At 34.8% G+C, this 21477-nt stretch overlaps 10 protein-coding genes across 10 annotated transcripts; 7 read left to right on the forward strand and 3 right to left on the reverse strand. All coding sequences in view use genetic code 12, as the record gives it.

The window, feature by feature from the left end:
• Window positions 1-1030: 1030 nt before the first annotated feature.
• On the forward strand, window positions 1031-3058 carry YVC1 (Yvc1p; the record flags this gene model as incomplete). The annotated part of the gene is made up of 1 exon (XM_710956.2): window positions 1031-3058. The coding sequence occupies one exon, from the start codon at window positions 1031-1033 to the stop codon at window positions 3056-3058; it is 2028 nt and encodes a 675-aa protein (XP_716049.2).
• Window positions 3059-4276: 1218 nt separating this feature from the next.
• Window positions 4277-8476, forward strand: CAALFM_C207740WA (uncharacterized protein; the record flags this gene model as incomplete). The annotated part of the gene is made up of 1 exon (XM_710955.2): window positions 4277-8476. One exon carries the CDS (start codon window positions 4277-4279, stop codon window positions 8474-8476), a length of 4200 nt encoding a protein of 1399 aa, XP_716048.2.
• An 889-nt stretch (window positions 8477-9365) lies between these two features.
• Window positions 9366-9929, forward strand: RHO2 (Rho family GTPase; the record flags this gene model as incomplete). Its single annotated transcript, XM_019475253.1, has 1 exon — window positions 9366-9929. The coding sequence occupies one exon, from the start codon at window positions 9366-9368 to the stop codon at window positions 9927-9929; it is 564 nt and encodes a 187-aa protein (XP_019330798.1).
• A 1299-nt stretch (window positions 9930-11228) lies between these two features.
• Window positions 11229-12335, forward strand: CAALFM_C207760WA (uncharacterized protein; the record flags this gene model as incomplete). Its single annotated transcript, XM_710951.2, has 1 exon — window positions 11229-12335. The coding sequence occupies one exon, from the start codon at window positions 11229-11231 to the stop codon at window positions 12333-12335; it is 1107 nt and encodes a 368-aa protein (XP_716044.2).
• Window positions 12336-12513: 178 nt separating this feature from the next.
• CAALFM_C207770CA (uncharacterized protein) lies at window positions 12514-12810 on the reverse strand (the record flags this gene model as incomplete). Its single annotated transcript, XM_019475254.1, has 1 exon — window positions 12514-12810. The coding sequence occupies one exon, from the start codon at window positions 12808-12810 to the stop codon at window positions 12514-12516; it is 297 nt and encodes a 98-aa protein (XP_019330799.1).
• A 299-nt stretch (window positions 12811-13109) lies between these two features.
• On the reverse strand, window positions 13110-13835 carry CAALFM_C207790CA (uncharacterized protein; the record flags this gene model as incomplete). The annotated part of the gene is made up of 1 exon (XM_710949.1): window positions 13110-13835. The coding sequence occupies one exon, from the start codon at window positions 13833-13835 to the stop codon at window positions 13110-13112; it is 726 nt and encodes a 241-aa protein (XP_716042.1).
• A 748-nt stretch (window positions 13836-14583) lies between these two features.
• On the forward strand, window positions 14584-14922 carry CAALFM_C207800WA (uncharacterized protein; the record flags this gene model as incomplete). Its single annotated transcript, XM_710948.1, has 1 exon — window positions 14584-14922. The coding sequence occupies one exon, from the start codon at window positions 14584-14586 to the stop codon at window positions 14920-14922; it is 339 nt and encodes a 112-aa protein (XP_716041.1).
• Window positions 14923-15428: 506 nt separating this feature from the next.
• CAALFM_C207810WA (uncharacterized protein) lies at window positions 15429-16739 on the forward strand (the record flags this gene model as incomplete). Its single annotated transcript, XM_710947.2, has 1 exon — window positions 15429-16739. One exon carries the CDS (start codon window positions 15429-15431, stop codon window positions 16737-16739), a length of 1311 nt encoding a protein of 436 aa, XP_716040.1.
• A 148-nt stretch (window positions 16740-16887) lies between these two features.
• Window positions 16888-17895, reverse strand: PHO86 (Pho86p; the record flags this gene model as incomplete). The annotated part of the gene is made up of 1 exon (XM_710946.2): window positions 16888-17895. One exon carries the CDS (start codon window positions 17893-17895, stop codon window positions 16888-16890), a length of 1008 nt encoding a protein of 335 aa, XP_716039.2.
• A 1370-nt stretch (window positions 17896-19265) lies between these two features.
• On the forward strand, window positions 19266-21422 carry FLC3 (Flc3p; the record flags this gene model as incomplete). Its single annotated transcript, XM_710945.2, has 1 exon — window positions 19266-21422. The coding sequence occupies one exon, from the start codon at window positions 19266-19268 to the stop codon at window positions 21420-21422; it is 2157 nt and encodes a 718-aa protein (XP_716038.2).
• Window positions 21423-21477: the final 55 nt, after the last annotated feature.

Below are 21477 nucleotides of genomic sequence, written 5' to 3' on the forward strand. Positions count from 1 at the left end.
TAAAACCCAACTAATGACAAACAATAAAAACATTAACAATGAATCGGATTGTGCGCTAGCTATTACAATTGTAGTGAAAAAGAGAGTGAGCAAACTGTACAACAACAAGTTTGATACCAACTTGGTTGTAGTTAGAAAGCAAAATGAAAGGGGGAAGGAAGAAAGAGGGTGTAATATCAGAGATAGGGAACCCAGTTTTTGCCACAATAGATAGACAAATGATATTCTTATGCGTTACATTATTACGAGTTAATCTTTAAAGTTTGTTCTATAACTTTAATAGTAGCTTCTTCCAATTTATTTTGAAAAGTTTATTCCATTAAGTATTTCGAATAATTGACAATGCCACTTTTCTTTTTCCTTTGTTGTGGTATTTTTTTGAGGTTATCTGTAGTTTTCTCCTCACATATAAATTGATAAAAGATAACATTAATGAAGCTTCTTTATAAAAGTTGAGATTACTGAATCATTATCTTTTTCTGTATCCCTGTCGTTTTCTTCACTTCAGAATTGTTGCTTTTGAAATAAAATCTCATTTAAAGGGTGTTTTTCAATAGACGAGAACTGAATAATAAATTTCAATATCCACTAGTATGATTTATTTTTCGGAAGAATGGTTTCTATATTGTTTTTATACAAGAATATCTGACTATTTTTAGTACGTTTGTTCAAGTTCAAATTTCCGTATTCCAGCCGAAAGTTTCATTTGTTTCTCATTCGATTGTTGATAGCCCCACTCCTTAATTGTTGTTGGTACAAAGTTTACTATAAAAGAGTAATAGAGAATTTTATTGTTACACGCATCTCGACGCGGTACAAAACAGGAAAAAAGAAAAAAAGAAAATTTAACAACTAAACATAAACACCAAGAAATTCGACAACAATACGTAATTTCAGGGTAGAGGGAGCAAAAGAAAGGGGGGAGGAAAAAAAAATAAGAACCTAAAAGAATCATGATGTTGCTAGCAATCTTATTCTCTTTGAGTTTATATATCTCAGATTTACAAGTAACAAGTACTTCTTTCAAGCAATGTCTGAACTTGATTTGGAGGAAAACAATCCATTATTACCACCCTCACAAATTAATGATGAGAATTATGAAGGTTCAATTTTTGGCGAGGACGCTAGATTTTGTCCAAATTCAAGACAAGTTTTCAGAATTTGTTCGAATTTGAAATTGTTGATTGACAAAATAATCCCAATTTGTTTCAAAGAGGATGAGATCACTTCTTCTAACTCGGCCATTTTGAGTGACCCAGTAATTGACTTGGTATATCAAGCCGCAGGTGGTAAAGGTGACGGCAAGGAAGGTACTTCATCGTACAAGTATCGTGGAAGTTTGGTATTTTGTTTATTAAAAGTGTGTGATTGGTATTGGCAACAGGCTGAGTTTGAATTATCCGATAACGAATTGTACTCATTGCGTGCATTGACGGCACAAACTATTGCTGCAATTATCATTGAACGTGAAAAAAGGGACAAGTATTTGTTTTTAAATATGTTGTGTCATAGATACACCATTTGTGTTAACGGAGTGGATGCTACCCCAGTTAGTGCCTTAGAAATGGCTGTTGATATGCATTCTACTATTGTTATTGGCTCTTCGGGGTATCAAAGATGTATCAAATGGTTATGGAGAGGCTGGATCATCCAATCTTCAACTGACCCCCATTCCTATGTCTTGTACAAGGGAGCAGCATCGCAATCATTTAGAACTCATTTTGATCCTGCCAGAATCAAAACTCCCTTGTATCAAAATATTTTAGAAATCTTTTTGAGTATCATTTACTTGATTATTTTCACAATTGTCGTGAATACCCACAGCACCCTTACTGGAGACATTGACTTTTTCGAAACAGTATTGTATTTGTTTACTGTTGGATACATTTTGGATGAATTTATCAAGTTTTACCATGTTGGTTGGAATTATTTGGGATTTTGGAACGCCTTTAATGACACCATGTACTGTATTTTGACGGTTGCTGTGTGTTTTAGAATTGCCAGTGTTAATTCCCATGGAGCTACTAGAATTAAATACGATGAAATATCATTCAGAGTTTTGGCATGTGCCTCTCCGTTAATGTGGTCCAGATTATTGTTGTTCTTGGATGCTTACAAATTTGTTGGAGCTATGATTGTTGTTTTGAAGACTATGATGAAAGAGTCGATATTGTTCTTCTTTTTGTTGTTCGTTGTCATTGTGGGGTTCTTGCAGGGGTTCATTGGTTTAGATTCATCTGATGGTAAGAACGAAGCCACGCAAAGAATTTTGATATCATTAGTGAAAGCTGTCATTGGGGGTTCATCATTTGAAGACATGGGGAACTTGGTTCCACCATACGCTTCTGTTTTGTACTACTTTTACCAATTCATGTTGACGGTTATATTGATGAATATCTTGATTGCGTTATATTCAACTGCCTACGCCGCCATTGTTGAAAACGCCACAGATGAATATTTTGCATTGGTCGCTCACAAGACGTTGAGATACATTAGAGCACCAGATCAAAACTTGTATGTTCCACCGTTCAACTTGATTGAGCTTTTGATCACACCAATTGGCTGGTTTGTGTCTACTAGCACATGGAAGAACATCAACTACTATGTGATGTTGGTAATTTATTCTCCATTATTGGCATATATCACATCAGACGAATTGTCCAACGCTAGAAGAATTCAATACAACCGATTCAAGGGAGTTCCAGACGATGCCAATGAAATTGACACCGAGTGGGACTTGACTGATGGGTACGATGAAGACTCCCCTGGGGATGGAGATGATTGCTGGGATAGAATTAGGGAAAGAAATCTGGAAATCACCGAAGAATTAAGAATTCAACGTGAAGGTGAAAGACAAGATCCAGAATTCATGATCAATACTCATCAGTTTAGTGAAAAAATTGATAAGATTGTCAAACCAGTTGGACAAGCAAGTAAAGTTGGTGTCAATTGGCAAATTTATGAAGTCATTGAAAAGATTGACAAATTGACCAATTTGTTGGAAGTTGTTGTTGCAGAAAATAAAGAATTGAAAAAGAGACTTGAAAATAAAGCTTAGAGTTGAAGTTTTTAAAAGGTAATTTAAGATGGCAAATCAAAATAATTCATGGTTATACAGATTTTTGAAAACGGGAAAACAAGAAACAAGAAAACAATGTCAATTTATTCGTGTTAATGGCACTTAATTGATTGTTGTTTTTATTGTTTACATTGAGAAATGAATTCGGTACAATCAATAGTAAATTACAATTGATGGTTGTAATTTCCAAACTTATTGTGGGTTACAAATATTCTTTCAAAATGTTGTTTTAGTTTTCATAGCCGTCAAAGTCTACTTCAACGGGAGTGTATATAAGTATTATATTACACGACTTTTTTATTTTTATTTTCTTGTAGTTTGCTGGGGTGGTGGTAGTAGAAAAGTACTACACTGGTTATCCTGAAGACAAGTGTAGACTTGAATTCGTTACTAATGGTTACAGTTTTGTTAGAATTGTGGCGAATACAGGAATGGGCAGTGCCAAAAAAGTAGACATCCTATGAGTAATTAATTCTGCAGGCGATTCAGGAGTGTGCTGCCGATGTAAAAATGACACAACTACATTTCAAATGTGTGTTCAATAATCATATCCCGGATGTTAGTAGGATTTCTTGTAATCACTACATCTTTTGGTATTCTACTACTGTTGCAGTCTAAGTAACAACTAACATTTCACGTCGGAAACATTCCACACTTAATCATCTAAGGCACTCTTGAAAGTTGTTATAAATGCTGTAGTTTTTGTAATTGTCTCACAATTTATAAATACAATTAAATTGGATAATAATCATCTGGTGTAGTTGAAAAGGCTTAAAAAATGAAGTATACTAAAATAATATTACTTGAAAGACTAAGGAGAAAGAAACAGTGTGAGAGTGTGAACCAAAAACTGACAAGAAAATTTTAAGGGAAAAATAGCCAAATTAATTTCTATTAGAACAACACCCAAACAAAGAGAGAGAAGGAAGAAAAAAAAATTTTAACCTTTGAACACCTACTTCCTTAATACCTCTTACCACAATTAAAACATAAGCAACACCAATCTAATCGGTACTAATTCTGCTCAAGTGCCACCACAACAAAAGAAAATAATCAGTATATAAGAATTAACGATATTCAGTTGAGACTATATTTTTACACAGGCTAGGTTTCCACCCCGTTTTTTTATTTTTTAGTTGTTGTTCTTATTTTTCTGGATTTGGTTCTTTCGTGAAAGTCTTTGAATAAGTGAAAGACATGTCAGACATAATGGATAGAGTAGATAATTCGACAAGAAAGTTTAAATTGGGTGATAATATTCACTTTGAGATATCGTCATCGGCAAATACACAGGGCAATAGTCATCAAATACCCCGAAAACAACTGCAGCTGACAAATTCCAACCACCAAGAACAATCTCAACAAGCTCGAAATCAACTGAGCCAGTCCAATACTAATACCACTTCGAGGAAAAAAAGAAAGAAGCATAAGAAAAAAAGCAAGATTTCTACAGTGCAAGCCCATTTGAATAATCCTGAAGACGACTACCCCACATCAAGGGTTATTAAACAAGCGCCAAATGGAGACGTGATAGTTGAAAGTTTGGAAGATGAAGACGAAAATCACCACCATCATGAATACGAAGAACATGAAGATAGTTGTGAATATCATCCTAGCAGTAAATCCAATACCCGAAAAAATTCCTCTGTAAATGAAAGCACTCATAATAAAATTTGGGATAGTGCGTCCATTGAAGAACAACAACGATTAAAGGAATTTTGGGAATCGTTAGATGAAAGCAAGAAATTAGACTTGGTTAAAATTGACAAGGATTCCATAATGAGAATGTTCAAGAACGAAACTAGGCATCATTTGCAGCAACAACTACTGCTGCTGGTGCTGCTGCAACCACAACAACAGCAATCACAACAAAATGTATCCACTTCGAGTAACAATGGCAGTAGCAGTGGTATTAATAATAATTCTAATAACAACAATGGCAACAACACTAATTCGTGTGCTTGCAAGTATTGTGGACGAAGAAATAGTATTATTGAAGAAGAATTGGAAAGTATTTACGACAACCATTTTGATGATATAATCGATTTCATTCATGAAGTGCGAGATATAAATGATTTGAATGCTTTGCCAGGATTATTGTTTGGTGGATTTCATATGTTAGAAGAAGAGCGAAGACTACAAAAACGACAACAAAAATATAAAGAAAAATGGAATCATTCACATCATTCTACTAGTGTACTGCCCCAACCTGAATCACAAGATAATAAACAATTGAAAAAATCTCAGGATCAAAATGAAATGAAAGCAATCTCCATTGAAGATGAAATGGATAAATTTAAATCTCATCTTGCAAAGATGTCGATTCTGAATAGCCAGCTGAATCCTAATCAGCTATCAGAAATTCATTTACAATTGAAAAGCGAAGATGGAAATTTGACAGGTACTACTGAATCCCAATTATTTAATAAATTACTAGATCCAAAATTGTTTGAAGCTTTGGAGAATATGGATTTAGATAAAATGAAAGAAATGTCGAAAATGGATCCCAAAAACTTGAATAATGTCAACATTTTGGAAAAAGCGACCTCATTAAGAGAAATTGTTCGTGATTTGAATAATGCAGATCGCTCAAGCCTACAAAAAGGAATTTCCCATGTTTCGAATATGGGTAAATTTTTTTCAAATCTTGCCACATTAAATAATGCACAAAACTTGCCGGAAATTGTTGCCTCTGGTGGATTGGATGACCAGTTATCTAAAGGGTTATCTTCATTTGCTGAAGATCTATTGAAGAATGATGGCAACTCATTCATTGGAATGATGGAAGCACTTTCTGAGTCTAGAACTGCCCGAGAAGAACTATTAAAGGAAACGGTGATATCACAAAATCCACAAGAACAAAAGCTGGTTTCCATTGGTCAAAGTGATCAACTGGGCGACGTATGGGTTGATGATGATGATGAAAATAACAGAGTGGATGTAGAAATTCATGCATGTGATAACCCACATCATCATCACCATCACCACCAACACTCCAACAAGCAGCACGACCATCATCATTGTCACAATCACAGACATAGACATAGACGTCGTTTTGAAGAATTAGATGATGAGCATGATCAAGAAAACGAAGATGAAGAATTGGAGGATGATGAAGAAGATTATTATGATGAATATGACGACGACGAAGAGGAAGATGAAGAAGAAGATGAAGACGATGATGACATTGAGGAAGAAGGTGCAAGTGATACTGAATCTGAAATTTCAGAAGAAGAGAAAATGCAAGAAATCCGTCGTTTGTTCTTGATACAAGTAATCAAGCTATTCCAAGAAAGATTGAAAAATGCATATAAAGAAAAGTTGTCACAGGATCGAACCCAAAAGTTGATTGAAGAACTAGAGGCTGAGGAAAATGCTAAAAAGGAGCGTGAATTGAAAAAGTTGAAACAAAAGGAAAAGGCAAAAGAGAAGAAACGATTACAACAATTGGCCAAAGAAGAAGAGCGAAAGAGAAAGGAGGAAGAATTGAAGGCTAAAGAAGAAGAACAAAGATTGCAGAAAGAAAAATTGAAGGCTGAACAGAAAAAACGGAAAGAAGAGGCGAGATTGAAAAAAGAAGAGGAAAAGAAAAAGAAAATCGAAGAACAGAAGCGTAAAGAGGAGGAGCATCGGAAGAAAGTTGAGGCGCAACAGAAGCGTGAAGCTGAAGCCAAAAAATTAAAAGAAGAACGTAGACGAAAAGCCGAGGAAGAGAGAAAACAAAAAGAAGAAGAAAAGAAACAGAAAGAATTATTGAAAAAGCAAAAGGAAGAAGAAAAAAGACAGAAAGAGCTATTGAGGAAACAAAGGGAAGAAGAAAAGGAGAAGGAGGCAGCTAGATTAGAGGAGGAAAGGACCAAATTAATGGTAAATGATGATGATGAACTTGCAAGGCAAATTGAGGTCGAGAAATCCAAGTTATCTGCAGCTGTTGCTAATAATCCATTATTGAACCATTTATATCAACCTAGTCCAGGATCTGCTCCTACCACACCTTCTACAGCTAATTTGCCAGCCTTGTCGCCATTGCAGTCAGCATCTGCAAAACTCATGTCACAGCAGTTTGAGCAACAACACCTACAACAGGTGCTGCAAGAAAAGTTACCTCAAACCAGCAACATTCAACTGCCAAACCAACAGCCACACCCATCTATATCATCCTTTCAATTTTCGTCAGAATATAATCTGAACGCTAGTGTATTTCACAACAATTCTTCGTTATTATCTAATCCTTCCATTATGAATTCTCCTCGAACTACTTCCACTAACTTATTGAACGGGAACTCCCCAATTGTGCCAAACGTGACAACTAATATTTCTTTGGGTGCAACCAATACCAGTAACTTATCACCTTGGTCAAGTAAGTCGAGATTGAATTCATTATCCAATTCTACACAACCTTTTATTGGTGGCAATCAATTTACTCAAACTAATACTGCTAGTTTCAATGGTGTAGGAAATGCTGTACAGCAGAGTGGTAATTTCAGCCCATTTAATGCATTCAGTGATCCTTTAGTCTCCGATGCTTTCAAAGCAGCGGGTCCAGCAGGCATGAATTCTAATATCTGGTTGAACTCAAGTAATGTGGGTAATAATAGTGGTAACCAACTGGGAATCAGTGCACCAACTACAACTTCAACTAACACTAGTTCTCGCAATAATTCAATTTGGGGGAATACCAATCCTAATAAGGTTACCGAACCATCATTATTGAACAACAACAATAACAATAACAATGGATTGATATCAGTTGAGAGTAGTGGCCTTTGGAACAGTAATGGTGGCAACAACCAACCTGCTCGTTCTTCTAGTGTCACTGGTATAAGCAGTAACTTGTCTACAATCAATCCTATCAGTTCTATGGACATTGAGTTGATTCAATCTACAACGTTTAACTGCTTTCAAATACTACAGAATAGTGGTCAGTTAGAATTTGGTGTTGCACCATTAATGAAATTATTTCAAAATGTGAAAACAATTTTGAATAAGCCAAGTTTAACGATCAATCAGTTTTTAAATTGTTGTACTATCAACTCAAATGTTTACATTTTTTCGCTCAAATATGACGATTTTGGTAATGTTACTCATGTTGAAGTGGCATACAAGAATGTTCCTAGAACTTCTCCTCCCCCTCCTCCAGGAAACATTGTCCAGAACCAACACCAAGTTTCCCTGCCATCATTTGCTGCTGCAACCGCGTCTTCGTCGTCATTAGCAACCAGTAATGTTCCTTTGGGATTCATTAATAGTGGTGGGTCGCCTACCGGATTATTTAATGATATCAATATCAATCATGGTGGAACTTCATTTTTACCTCCAATTGGTGAGCTGTCTACTAATGATGCTGGTAGTTCCAACGTGGGTAACAGTGGATTTGGTCGTAGATTATGGAATTGAGAAAAAACTTTACCATTACTTTTGTGGTTTTGTCTCTAGTATTCAGTTTAGGTTGTGTATGTGTGTGTTTCAACAATCTTATGGTATGTTTACTTGTTCGTCACTTGTATTTTTCTTTTTCTCTTTGTTCTAGTTATGTATGTGGTAGGAAGTACAGAAAAATGACGAGTTGATGTCTGGATCCTGTATTTGCTCGGAGTTTCACGAAGTGGTGATGACAACACAAAGCACAATATACTATTTTTAGGAAACGTAAACACCAAGCAATTGTGTTTATGTTGGTCTTCGAAAAGTTGCCAGATCGATAGTGGTTGATAGCGTTAGAGGAACCAGGATAAATAGGAGGTAGATGTAAAGCATATAGAGCAAATATAATATACACGCATGTTTTCTTAAATTTGAAATCCTGGTACAGGTTGTTCCAGTGGCCCCTCTCGTGTCCCTCAGCGGGACCGCCTCAATCCCCTAGTTTAAACGAAGACGAAAAAAAAAATTGAAATAAAACCAAATAAAAACTCACAAAAAAACATAAAAAAATAGAACAGCAGTGTTTCCAAATAATATTTAATTGTCCAGTTCCCCTTTTTATTTTCAATTCAATATTGATTTGCTTTCTTTACGGGAACATTTGACATCTTCTACAGTAGCTAAACAAGGTGTGTGTGAAGAAAAATATTTCTACACATCAATAGAATTTACAGTAGTAGTCTGATTATGGACCATAACACATTTCTGGTCATATAATTTCAGTTCTTTTCACGAATCCATTTTCCCCTTTTTCTACCTCCCTTTGCAAATATATATATATACAGACATTCACACAACCAAACAATAAAGTCATATAGATAATACAAAGCTACAAATCCTCCTCCCCCCCCTAAACAGATAAATGTCAGAATCAGTTAGAAGAAAGCTAGTTATTGTTGGAGACGGAGCGTGTGGCAAAACGTCACTACTATATGTGTTTACCCTTGGAGAATTCCCCACCGAGTACCATCCAACTGTGTTTGAAAATTATGTCACTGATTGTAGGATTGATGGCAAACCAGTACAATTGGCATTATGGGATACTGCTGGTCAAGAAGAATATGAAAGATTACGACCATTGAGTTATAACAATTCCCATGTTATTTTGATTGCATTTAGTTTAGATACACCAGATTCATTAGATAATGCTAGAAGTAAGTGGGTTGTTGAAGTGAAAAAATATTGCCCCAATACTCCTTATTTGTTATGTGGTCTCAAAAAGGATTTGAGAACTGACGAATCTGATCGTGTTAATTTTGTGCAATTCGATATGGGACAAGCCATGGCAGATGTAATTGGAGCTAAAAAATATCTTGAGAGCTCGGCATTGACAGGCGAAGGTGTCGATGATATTTTTGAGTACGCCGTTCGGACTAGTTTGCTAAAGAATGATAAAGCCAATACAGGATGTTGTACCATACTATAAATTAAGCTATTCCATCTTGTATTTACTTCACTATATTATAATAGTCATTATTAGTTTGTTGATTTAATTCACACGCTACATAAATATACATACATGCATCTTTTATTAAACATTTTGACGACATATGTCAAAAAAATAACGTAATTCATATAGTTAAAACCAGTAAATCTAGTAATGTCGTGGGATATGATAATAATCCTGAACACTGATTTGAATTGAAACAAAAAGTATGGGCATATCCAGCATTTATATATTTTTAAGATTGTTATCTTTTGATGCACTAATTCCAAAGTAGAACTTGTAGATAAATAAATTTATCTAGAGTTTATAAAGGTGTTCTAAAGTCGACTCAACAATTTACATACATGGTTTATTGCATTTATTATGTGAATGGTATTATGAGCCGATCGGTGCTGTATCTCCGGCAATAAGAATACTATTTTCTCGCCCTTTAAAAAAACGGCAAAAAAAAAAGAGAGGGGTGGTGGTGGTGGCGGTTGACAAGAAATTTTTGGGGGAGTGTCAGTTGTGGTATTTTTTTGGGGGAGGAGGTTTCCCAATAATAACTGTGGTGGTTGCTCCGATAGAGTGATAGGAAATTACGTCTTTGTAATGAATTTTATTCTACATATTAGTCACAGTTTAAGATATGGTCTTATCTGGCTACATTACCCAAACGCTTCGTGTCTTAGCATCTGTTGTAATATGATGACTAATATTCATAAAGAGTTATTGTAATTAAGTCGGAATTGCAAAGCCTCAATTTGTGTATGTACACACTTTTTTTCTTTCACTTTAAATTGATTGCATGCAATGCCGCAATTAAACAAGAAAAAGAATAAAAAGTAATAAAGCAGAAATAGAAGAAAGGGGGGATGAAAGAAAAAAAGAAACCCGATTTCTAATTGTTTCTCTATCTTAGTGTACTTCTTTTTCTTTTAAGTATCATTTGTTTTTTTCTTGGATTGATCTGGTTAATTGTATCGTATTCCGTTCTTAGCTTATACACTTTTGTTGCTGATAATGTCTAATTCAAATCAAGGTGCACCTAATACGGTGCTAAATAATCAACCGCTAGTTTCTGATCCGGTAGTCATAACTGATAAGAACATTTCTAACCCATCATCAACTAGAGCAACACCAGATATTGAGACCCCATCGAATAACAACAGCCAAAATCAACTCGACGAATTTAAAACCGATTCCGTAGATTCATTCACTATAGAAGAGCAAGACTGGGAAAACACTTATCTTTATCACCCAAACTTATCCCCACTCCAAAAAATCAAGTATTTTTCAATGTCATTTTATTCAAAATATATCAAACCAAACATTGGATTGTCTCTATTGTTACTATCACAATTTTTGAATTCGATTATGGTGACAACTTGTAAGTTATTGGTCACCGATAAGAACTTCAACACTCCGATCCATCCGGCACAAATATTGTTTGTTAGAATGTTCATCACATATATTTGTTGTCTATTATACATGGCCATCACAAGATCTGTTCCCGATGCGCCATTTGGTCTCAAACCAATTAGGAAGTTATTGTTGTTACGAGGCTTGGTAGGATTTTTTGGTGTTTTTGGAATGTACTTTTCATTACAGTATTTGAGTCTTTCTGATGCCGTAGCATTGACTTTCTTGGTACCGATGGTGACAGCATTTTTAGCATTTGTGTTATTGCACGAAAAATATTCAATACTAGAAGCAATCTGTTCGGTATTCTCCTTGGCTGGGGTTGTATTAATTGCTAAACCAACGTTTATTTTCGGTAATGAATCAAACAAAGAAACCGGTAATGACGAGACTATCGAGAGCTCATCTAGTGAAAAAAGAATTTTAGCAACAATTGTCGGATTGATTGGTGTCTGTGGTGCGTCATCTGTTTATATAGTCTTACGGAAAATTGGTATGAATGCTCATCCATTGTTGTCTGTCTCATACTTTGCATTGACCTGTTGTATAGTCACGTTTCTTGCTATTTTGGTAATTCCTAGTTTGACATTTGTATTACCAACAAATGCTTATCAATGGACATTGTTTTTCATAATTGGCTTTTCGGGGTTTTTCATGCAATTCTCTCTAACTGCTGGAGTTCAAAGAGTTAAAGCTGCAAGAGCCTCCTTGATGGCTTATTCGGGTATGATTTTCGCTGTGGTTTGGGATTTGACGATATGGCATCATTTTCCTGGGATTTTGAGTTTCTTGGGAATTACATTGATTATTGGTAACGCCATAATTATCTTAAAATTCAAACCGCAGCAAGAGGAGATAACTGATAAACAAGGTGATGATATCGAAAGAAACGGAAAATATAACCGTGTTGATGATTCTATTACTATGCAAGACTTTATAATAACTGACGATGAGGAGGAGGAGAATGTTCGTGGTAGACCTTAGACCTGTTTAAGTTGTGTTGTATCTTTGATTTACAACAGACTGAACTTTCTTATGTACTTTTATAGATATAAATACATTTTTTATTTTGCAACTCTAAATTATACTAGATTTGGAAAACTAGTATCAAATCATTTACTATTCATGTTCCAATAATACCTAAAAATGCCCGATATACTGTTCATTCTAACCAATCCAATTCTTGTTTGATTTGTTTTAATTGAACTAGGTTACCGTTCATTTGTAAATCAACGTCTTTCACGTATTTGTCAAAGTTGTTAGTCAATTGGTTTACATTGGTGATAAGCTTTCTTGAGTTATTGAGATTTACTTCAATATAATCTAGTTTTAAAAAATCGTTCGATTTGGGGTCTGAAGGTAAAACTCGAAGTTGATTTATCCATTTTAAATTTGATTTATTATTGCTGGAGCTGCTGTTGTTAATGATTGTATTGGTAGAGACTGTATTTTCACCCATAGTTCGAATGCTGGAATGTGATAGTAGTGGTAGTTCTGATGATAACACGATTTATTTTTTTTTTGGTTTCCTTGTTTCTGTTGTGTTTTGTTCTGAAGTGGAAGTACACAAAACCAAAAAGTTCTCCATTTACCTTATCCACAATATTCTGTTACGCACAAGTTTTGCGGTATCCGATTTGATACGCCATCAAAACTGTTCTACAAGTACTGACTTAGTTTGTAAATCACCATTTCATATTCTATACATATGTCTCTATTCGGTTTATTTTCTGCTAGTTTAAATAATAATTGAAGCATCTAAAGATCAGCACATTGTTCGGCAACCGGTACGGTGAATGCCCCTGATAAAAAGATTGATGGTTCATCGATATTATGGTGTTCATAACTCAAAGTTCCTACACCACCAGCATCCAAAATCAATTGTGGATTGACATTCAATTCACGTTGGACCCATCTAGCTCCTAGACATCTCAATATATGACCATGAGCAACGACGAGGATATCACATGGTTCCTTTTTAGCAATTGCTTGACGATGAAACTCTCTTACTTTTTCAATAAATCTATCCAACCTCTTTGCTACATCATAATGTTGCTCACCTCCTTCACATCCATCACTCCATATGGACCATTTGTGATCTTTATCATCTAATCCTTTCTTTTTTCTTAATTCGTTGATTTCAGCACTCGTTATTCCTTCGTAATCACCATAATCCCATTCTCTCACATCCTCATCTATTTCAACTGGGATTTTGTCCTTAAATTCGGGGTCAACATCTTCCAATAATAATTGTAAAGTTTGTTGTGCTCTTTGCCTTGGTGAAACAAAAATACGAGTCAAATTCTCTGGTTTGATCATTTGTAAATTACTAGGACCGATAAGTGCTCTACCAGTATTTCTCATTTGTTCGACCCCAAATGGAGTCAAGTCAATGTCGGTAGTTGAAGTATGTTGACCACTTTTAGACCATTCAGTTTGACCGTGGCGAACAAAAATCAATCTTGGATAAGGAATTTTGGACATTTTGTAAGGTTTGGGATTTAGGAGTGTAATCAATTGCAAAAGGAAAAAAGGAGAATTCCAGAAAGAAAAAGAAAAATGGTGTATAATGGTGGAATATTAAGATATTTATATATCATAAATATTGTGAAGAGTCAGAGCAAACAAGACGAGTTTAGTTAATGACGTTTCAAATTACGTAAGGTCAATTATTGCTTGTTCTATTTAGGTTTAGTTTTTAGTAAGAAATTACTTATAAATCGACTCTTTTTTTTTGTGTATTTCTTGTTCTTTAGCTCAGATTAAAACCCTGTGTGTGAAACAGTTACAAGTGAACCAACGGACTGAGGGAGGTGAATATGCATTATATCATGAAGATCCATTGTTAGGCACACATCTTCGTAAACCTTAGTAATTTCAATTGTTAAAGTACCAGAGATTTGAAAATTTGATTGAATGTGTCTGGGAATTTAAAGTGAAATATACTAAATTTTACTAGCACAACAGTTTACCATCTTTGGTACATTTATTAAATTTTATCTCGATTGATTTGTCATCCTTTGCATTGAAATTATCAGGGCTATTTGTAGGTAATTTGTAGGACCTTTTAATAATTGATAGTTGGATAAGAAGTGTTTGATTTTAGGCCGCAATACACGACCAATAGTAATAAATACTGATTCTTTTAAAAAAAAAATATTTCACACATAGAAAAGAGAAGTTATTGGCTTTGATCATCAATCATCTCAAACGTGCCTTTTGCAAGTAGACAATGTCATCGAAACAAGAAATATCTAAGAAGATAATATCATTATTAAACACATTACCAAAGGAGAAGTTAAAGCACTACTCTTCATTCAAAGATTCTCAGATAAAGAGATTTTCCGATTTACAAAAGGTCAACCAGATATCTGAACAAGATTTGAAGTTGCAATACATTGCTTTGAAAAACTTGTGTAACGACAAATACAAGAGATATTATGAATTGGACGATAAATTACTAAGACCAAAGGGTAACCCACACTATTATGAACGTTTAATGAATGAAATCAATGGTGAAAAGAAGGAAAACTTGTTTAGTGCTCTTAGAACTGTGGTATTTGGCAAATAATGATGGTTCAATTTTTTGAAGTTTCGTGTAAATAGGGACGGATTTGATGTAAATATACAAAAGAGTCGTATTAGTTTTAGTGAATGGTCAAAATTTTTAGGTAGAAACTTTAATCTTTAATTTGTAAATAAATAAATGAATAACTAAAAACGTGCTTGCACCAATTATTTAACTTGACCATTTTTAGAATCAAGCTGTATTTGGTTTTACCTTCTGTGTACAATATTACAGTGATGAGCCACTATAATTGTAGAAGCGATATCCGTTCACTAGTCTTTGGTTATGCAATTGTTCAACTGATAATTTGTGGAGACAAAGCCGTGAAAAATCTACAATACCGAAGAGAGAAAAAAAAAAGTACATCTACTAACAGAATTTATTAGAATCAAATTTCCAATCATTCCTTTGTGCATAACTTGTCGCTCTTTTTTTTTTTACTTTTCTCTAATACTTTTAACAATATTTAACTATACGTTGTTCGTTTTATAACACGTCTTGAGATTGCAATGTCGCTATCTTATACCATTCAAAGATCACGACCTTTACAGTCATTGTTAGCAATTTTTGCGTTTGTTTTATTGTATGGGATTTTCTACACAGAATGGTTTTCATCAATATTTTCCAGTTCTTCAACCTATACTCCTGAAGAAATCAATTCATTGTTACAAAATAAAGCATCTCAGATTGTTGCCTTGAAAAAAGTGGAATTGGTGCCACAAAGAATTCAACTGCCATATTTGGATGAATCCCAATTTCATATCAAGAATTGGGACTCACAGGGTAATTTATTGGTGAGAAATCATGATTTTATCAGATTGACAGCAAATGCTCCACATCAAGTATCAAATATGTTTAGTAAATGGCCTATACATGCGGAATCTTTTGAAATGGAATTGACTTTCCACATTCATAACCCTGATGTCAAGCATGGTTTGGTTGGAGACGGGTTAGCCATCTGGTTTTTGGATAAACCTTCCGATATCGGTGATGTGTTTGGGATTCAAAACAAATTCAACGGATTGGGTATTATGTTAGACACTTTTAAAAACGGGAAACGTGGACAATTCCCCTATGTAAATTTGATGCTTGGAGATGGAAACGCCATGTACAATAAAGCAACCGATGGATACGAAACTAGATTAGCTGGTTGTATAGCTAAGCAACTCTTAAACCCAGAAGCTAAGGAAACAAAAATGAGATTGGTCTATATAAAAAGTGGCTATTTATCTATTGATTTTAACTACTATGGTCATCACGAGCAATGGCAAAACTGTGTCACTTTGACCGATGTTAAATTGCCAGAAACAAAATATTTAGGGTTATCAGCTGAAACTGGACAATTAGTGGAAAACGTTGACATTATTGAAAATAGAATTTATGCATTATATAAGCCTGATGATACATTTGTGGAGAGCATTGACGAATTGCAAGAATTGATTCGTGAACAAAATGAATATGACAGTGAAGTTTCATCAGTTGCTCTGATCGTCAAAGAAGAAGCTAAAGCTAAAGAAAAGAAACGTGGAGGAGGAAGACATCGTGCTTTCAAAAAGAAATTAAGTAGTGAAAGAAGAAAATCCTTGAAACGGTTGGAAATGGCTGAAAAGAGAATCAAAGAGCAAGAAAGACAATACCGTTTGAAAAAGTATGGCCATGAAGATATTAATTTCATAACTTATTGGTTTGGCAAATTCTTGGTATTAGTAAAGTACATTTTGTATTTATTAATTGCCGTTGTTATTGTATGGTTTGCGTTAATAGTTTTCAGAATCCAAAAACAAAAACGTAAGCTGAAAACTACAGGGTTATTAGATTAGAAAGATTCCCTTGATTTAGCCTAAAACAGGAACAAATAATAAATACTAAAATAAAAACTTCATGCATAATAAAATTAAAATAGTTATACATAGTATTAGTACAACAACCTATTAAGCCCAATGCTTTCTTTCTTTTCTTTTTTTCGCTTTAATGTCTTTTTTTGATTTTACTTTGGTTATTTTGCTTGGTATCGCTGTTGATTGATTCGATATCGTCTTTAGCAATAGTTAACATTAATCCAAATGAGTCTCTTGAAACATTTAAGAATCTGTACAATCTCTCCTTATACCAGGAAACAGCTGGGCTAAAAGGATTTAATTCAAATGAAGAATCCAAAATTCTAAAACCATGGTTGTACAAGGTTTTCTCGAAAGCATTGTCAAACGAATAAGCGTCTATGGTGATTAAAATGGAACTGTTTTCTGGAGGAGTCTTTATGTTTTTTGAAGTGAGAAATTCCTGGTATAATTCTCTGGCTCTGACAACTGCCCAATCAATTAAGACTTCGTCAAAGTTAACTTTTTGAAAGACCTTTCTCACATGAATACCAGTGATTTTCACAATGAAATTTGCTGCACTTGACTGGGTTTCATCAACAACTAATGAACAAATAGCAATAGGTGAGTCACGATAAACAATTAATTGTGTGTCTAGACTTTTCCTGGTCAATTTCTTGTCTTTACCAGTTTCGTTTTGTGAATATGATTTGATATCAAATCCGAATATATAATCACAATACTTTTGTGCATAGAATTTCGAAGTAATAATCCCCATATCTTCCCCAACAATGTAGGCTAAAAATCCAAAGGAAGCAAAAACACTGGCAAACAACGGGAACGCAGTGAAGAAGGAAAATATGAAATCTTTCTTTTCTTTCATCATAATATGGTAGAACTCAATCAAGTGGTCGCTGATACTAATATAATCCCACAAGGCATACCCAACAACTACTGGAAGTACTGTCGTATAAACAACGATTGAAATTGGATGCCATAAAACATACTTAGTTAACTTCGCTTGTAATTGTTTGTAACGATCTCCGTGCAAAACAATGGCGGCCTTTGATAACTCCGGTTTCAAAGTTGTTTTGGCCAATACCGGTGCTGCATTGGCGTCTAATGGTTTGTTTAAATCAATTTCTTTCTGAACCACCATTATAATAGAAGATATAGCTTTTTAAGGCAACGAAAACAACAGAAATAAGGAAAGAAGAAAAAATCAAAGGTGATGATTTAAGCATGAAAAATTATTTTCATTTTAGCCCCACAGCAGAAGTGGATTTTTAATACACACACAGATTTAATTGGAGCCAATCCCACACACAGTGACCGAAAAAAAAAAGAATTAAATTGGTGCACGTGGTTGATTTCTTCTTTCGGATTCAGATGCGGCTGTTTTAATAAATTGTTCCAAAGAATTTTCATATACGATTGTCGAAGAGATGAGCTGCAAACGAGTTTCTGGTTGACCTTATTCCAGTAACTAAAATGGTTAGTAGTGAATGTCTATAGTTGTAGCAAAGCTGTGTTGTTGATTTCTCGACGTCAAAAGCACACCTTAGGTGAATAATTAGGAAGTTGACTTTGGATAAATTGTTAACCAGATTAGTGGCAAAGGTCAACAACTAGACAAATATTATCAAGAACAGAATATTATAATAGAACAAGGAAGTGCCAAATTATTCTAAAAGAATGTATCTATATTCTATTTTTCTAACCTCTACTGATTTGTTGTCGTGCATCATTGGCAAAGACCAATTTAGAAGGCATGATGGTGCATGCAGTATGGAAAGAACCCAAAACAGATTTTACGCGATACATTATGAAATTAGACTGGATACACCAAGAAGTTAGACTTGTTTTTATGTAAGCAATTTAGAAAGTTCAGCCCTCCCCCTGGCCTTTTGCTATTAATAACTCATTACAAATATATGTTCTGAACATATGTTGAATGAACTTGATAACCACAATTATTTTTTAGCTGAATTCTCGAATGTAAGGCAAATTTATAAGTAGGAATAACTTCTGGATCTGGCACGATTGTTCTGCATTTTATTGCTCCCTGTCGCTTGGTTTTGCTTGATGCCTATTTTTTTTTTTCTTATTGTTATTTTTATATATATTTCTTTTTTTGGCACATCAATTCTATTGCTATTTTTTTTAGCTTTTTCTCATGCATATTTCTCTAGTTCAAGATATCAACCAAAAAATATTCACCTCACAACTTTTGAGTCTTTAATACTCATAACAGAGAGCTGAGAGCTATTAGAAGATTTTGGTTGAAGTATAAGTCTATATACAAACAGATTGTGCTGAATATCATCATCTTAGAGCTCTTGTATCGTCTATTTATTGTTGTTTTTTTTTTATTTTTGCTAGACTCAGAGCATTATCGAATTGTATTGTTTTCAACGATCCATCATTGTTTGAATCACTTTTAAATTTTTTTTCATCGAAACAACTTTAACGAGTTATAAAATTAATAAAACTCAATCTCGAGTTTCTTCAGGCATATATATTTTCCATATGATAATATCCAAATCATCAATACTCGTCATCTGGTTTACGTTTCTAGTGTCCATAGTCAATGGTTCACGATACATCAAATCGTCGTCACTTTTGACATGTATGGAGAATTCCCAGTTCACAGCTTCATTTTTTGACGTGATATTCTATCCCGGAAATAATACTGTTGATTTCGATGTTCTTGCCATATCCACTATTGATAATAGAACAGTTGGGGTAAATGTTAATGTGATCGCCTATGGATTAAATGTCTTGCAGAGAAACATTTCATTGTGTGATATATCGTACACTGGACTGACTGGTGCTCAAAACGATCCATTATGTCCCATTAATAATGGTCATTTAGATGTGCACTCGCTGTATACGTTAGGTTCTTCTGTCACCAAAGATATTCCTGGCATCGCCTACACCATTCCTGATTTGGATGCCAGAGTTCGAGCAGTGATTTATGATACACAAACATACGAACAGTTGGCGTGTGTTGAGGCCACGTTATCTAATGGTAAAACTGTACAAACCAAGTATGCAGGTTGGCCAATTGCTGCTGTATCTGGTCTTGGGGTTATTACTTCAGGGGTAATTTCTATTATTGGATATTCTAATACAGCAGCACACATTGCTTCCAACTCAATGTCTCTATTTGTTTACTTCCAGTCTTTGGCTGTTACAGCGATGATGGCAGTGGCTAGAACTCCGCCATTAGCAGCTGCTTGGGCACAAAATTTTATGTGGTCATTGGGTGTTGTGAGAGTTGGTTTTGTTCAAGACATTGCAAATTGGTACCTCCAAGCAACTGGAGGGACACCAACTGATATTTTAAAATCAAGGTATCTCTCAATTTCGGTTCAAAAATTTGTAAAGAAATTTATCAAACGTTCAGCCATGGCAATAGCTGAGCACTCGCCCGAGTTTGTGACACATTTGACAAAACGAATCAATGTGCTGCTTGATACAGAATCTATCGGTGCTTTGGATTCCGATTTGTATACGACAAATGAAAAATCAGGCGAATCGTCTGGGAAAATTTTGGTGTTGAGAGGAATTCAAAGAGTTGCCTACTTATCAAATATTGAAATTACAGACATGTTTATGACAAGCATTCAGTTTCTTTTGTTTTTTGTTTTCGTTGTGTTGGTTTGTCTCATGGCGTTTAAGGCAATTATTGAGATTTTGGTGCGAAGCAAAATTATCAAAGAAGGGAAATTTAAAGAGTACCGTCGACAATGGGCATCCATTATCAAAGGTACTAATTACCGTATATTGATGCTTGCCTTGCCACAAATTGGATTGTTTTGCATTTGGGAGTTCACTGTGAGAGATTCAGCGGGGATTGTTGTTGTAGCAGTGTTTATGTTGGCAGTTACAGCGATATTGTTGCTTCAAGCAGCTGTCAGAGTTTGTTTGTTGGGTACGAAATCTGTCCGTGAATATAAAAACCCGGCATATTTGTTGTTTGGTGACAGAAAGTTTTTGAACAGGTTTGGATTTCTTTATTTCCAGTATCGTGCTGACAAGTACTGGTATATATTCGTGTCAACAACGTACATTTTTCTTAAATCGTTGATTGTTGCGGTGCTACAGAATCATGGTAAACCCCAGTCAGTTATTGTATGGGCAATTGAGCTAATTCACTTGGTGGTTTTAATATGGATCCGTCCCTTTATGGATAAAAGAACAAACGTTTTTAATATTATCATTAGTATAATGAATTTTATCAACGCATTGTTTTTTATGTTTTTTTCCGATGTTTTTGGACAACCTAGTGTGGTTTCCTCAATGATGGCCGTGGTTTATTTCATATTGAATGCAGTATTTGCTTTATTCTTGTTGTTATTTACTATTATCACCTGTATTCTTGCCTTGTTGCGTGATAATCCCGACTCACAATATCAACCAATGAGGGATGATCGAGTATCGTTTTTGAATCGTCAGGCATCCAGGTCTGATGTTATTGGTAAGAATAATCCACGTAATGGAAAAGACCTGGAATTGGCTGATCTAGGAAAAACTGCAATGATGGGTCATGAAAACAGAGCACGCGAAGGAGATACTGCCTATCAAGACTCTAATTCGTACGATGAGGATTCCTTGTATTTTAGACGGCGTGCTGAAAATGAGCAAGAAGGTTATTCTAATACATATGGACCACGGAATTAAGTTAGTGGGATATTTTTAATGACATGTTCAATCAAATAACAACGGTTGGGGGGAC

This window comes from Candida albicans, chromosome 2 (genome assembly GCF_000182965.3).
Source record: "Candida albicans SC5314 chromosome 2, complete sequence".
NCBI classification, from domain to species: domain Eukaryota; kingdom Fungi; phylum Ascomycota; class Pichiomycetes; order Serinales; family Debaryomycetaceae; genus Candida; species Candida albicans.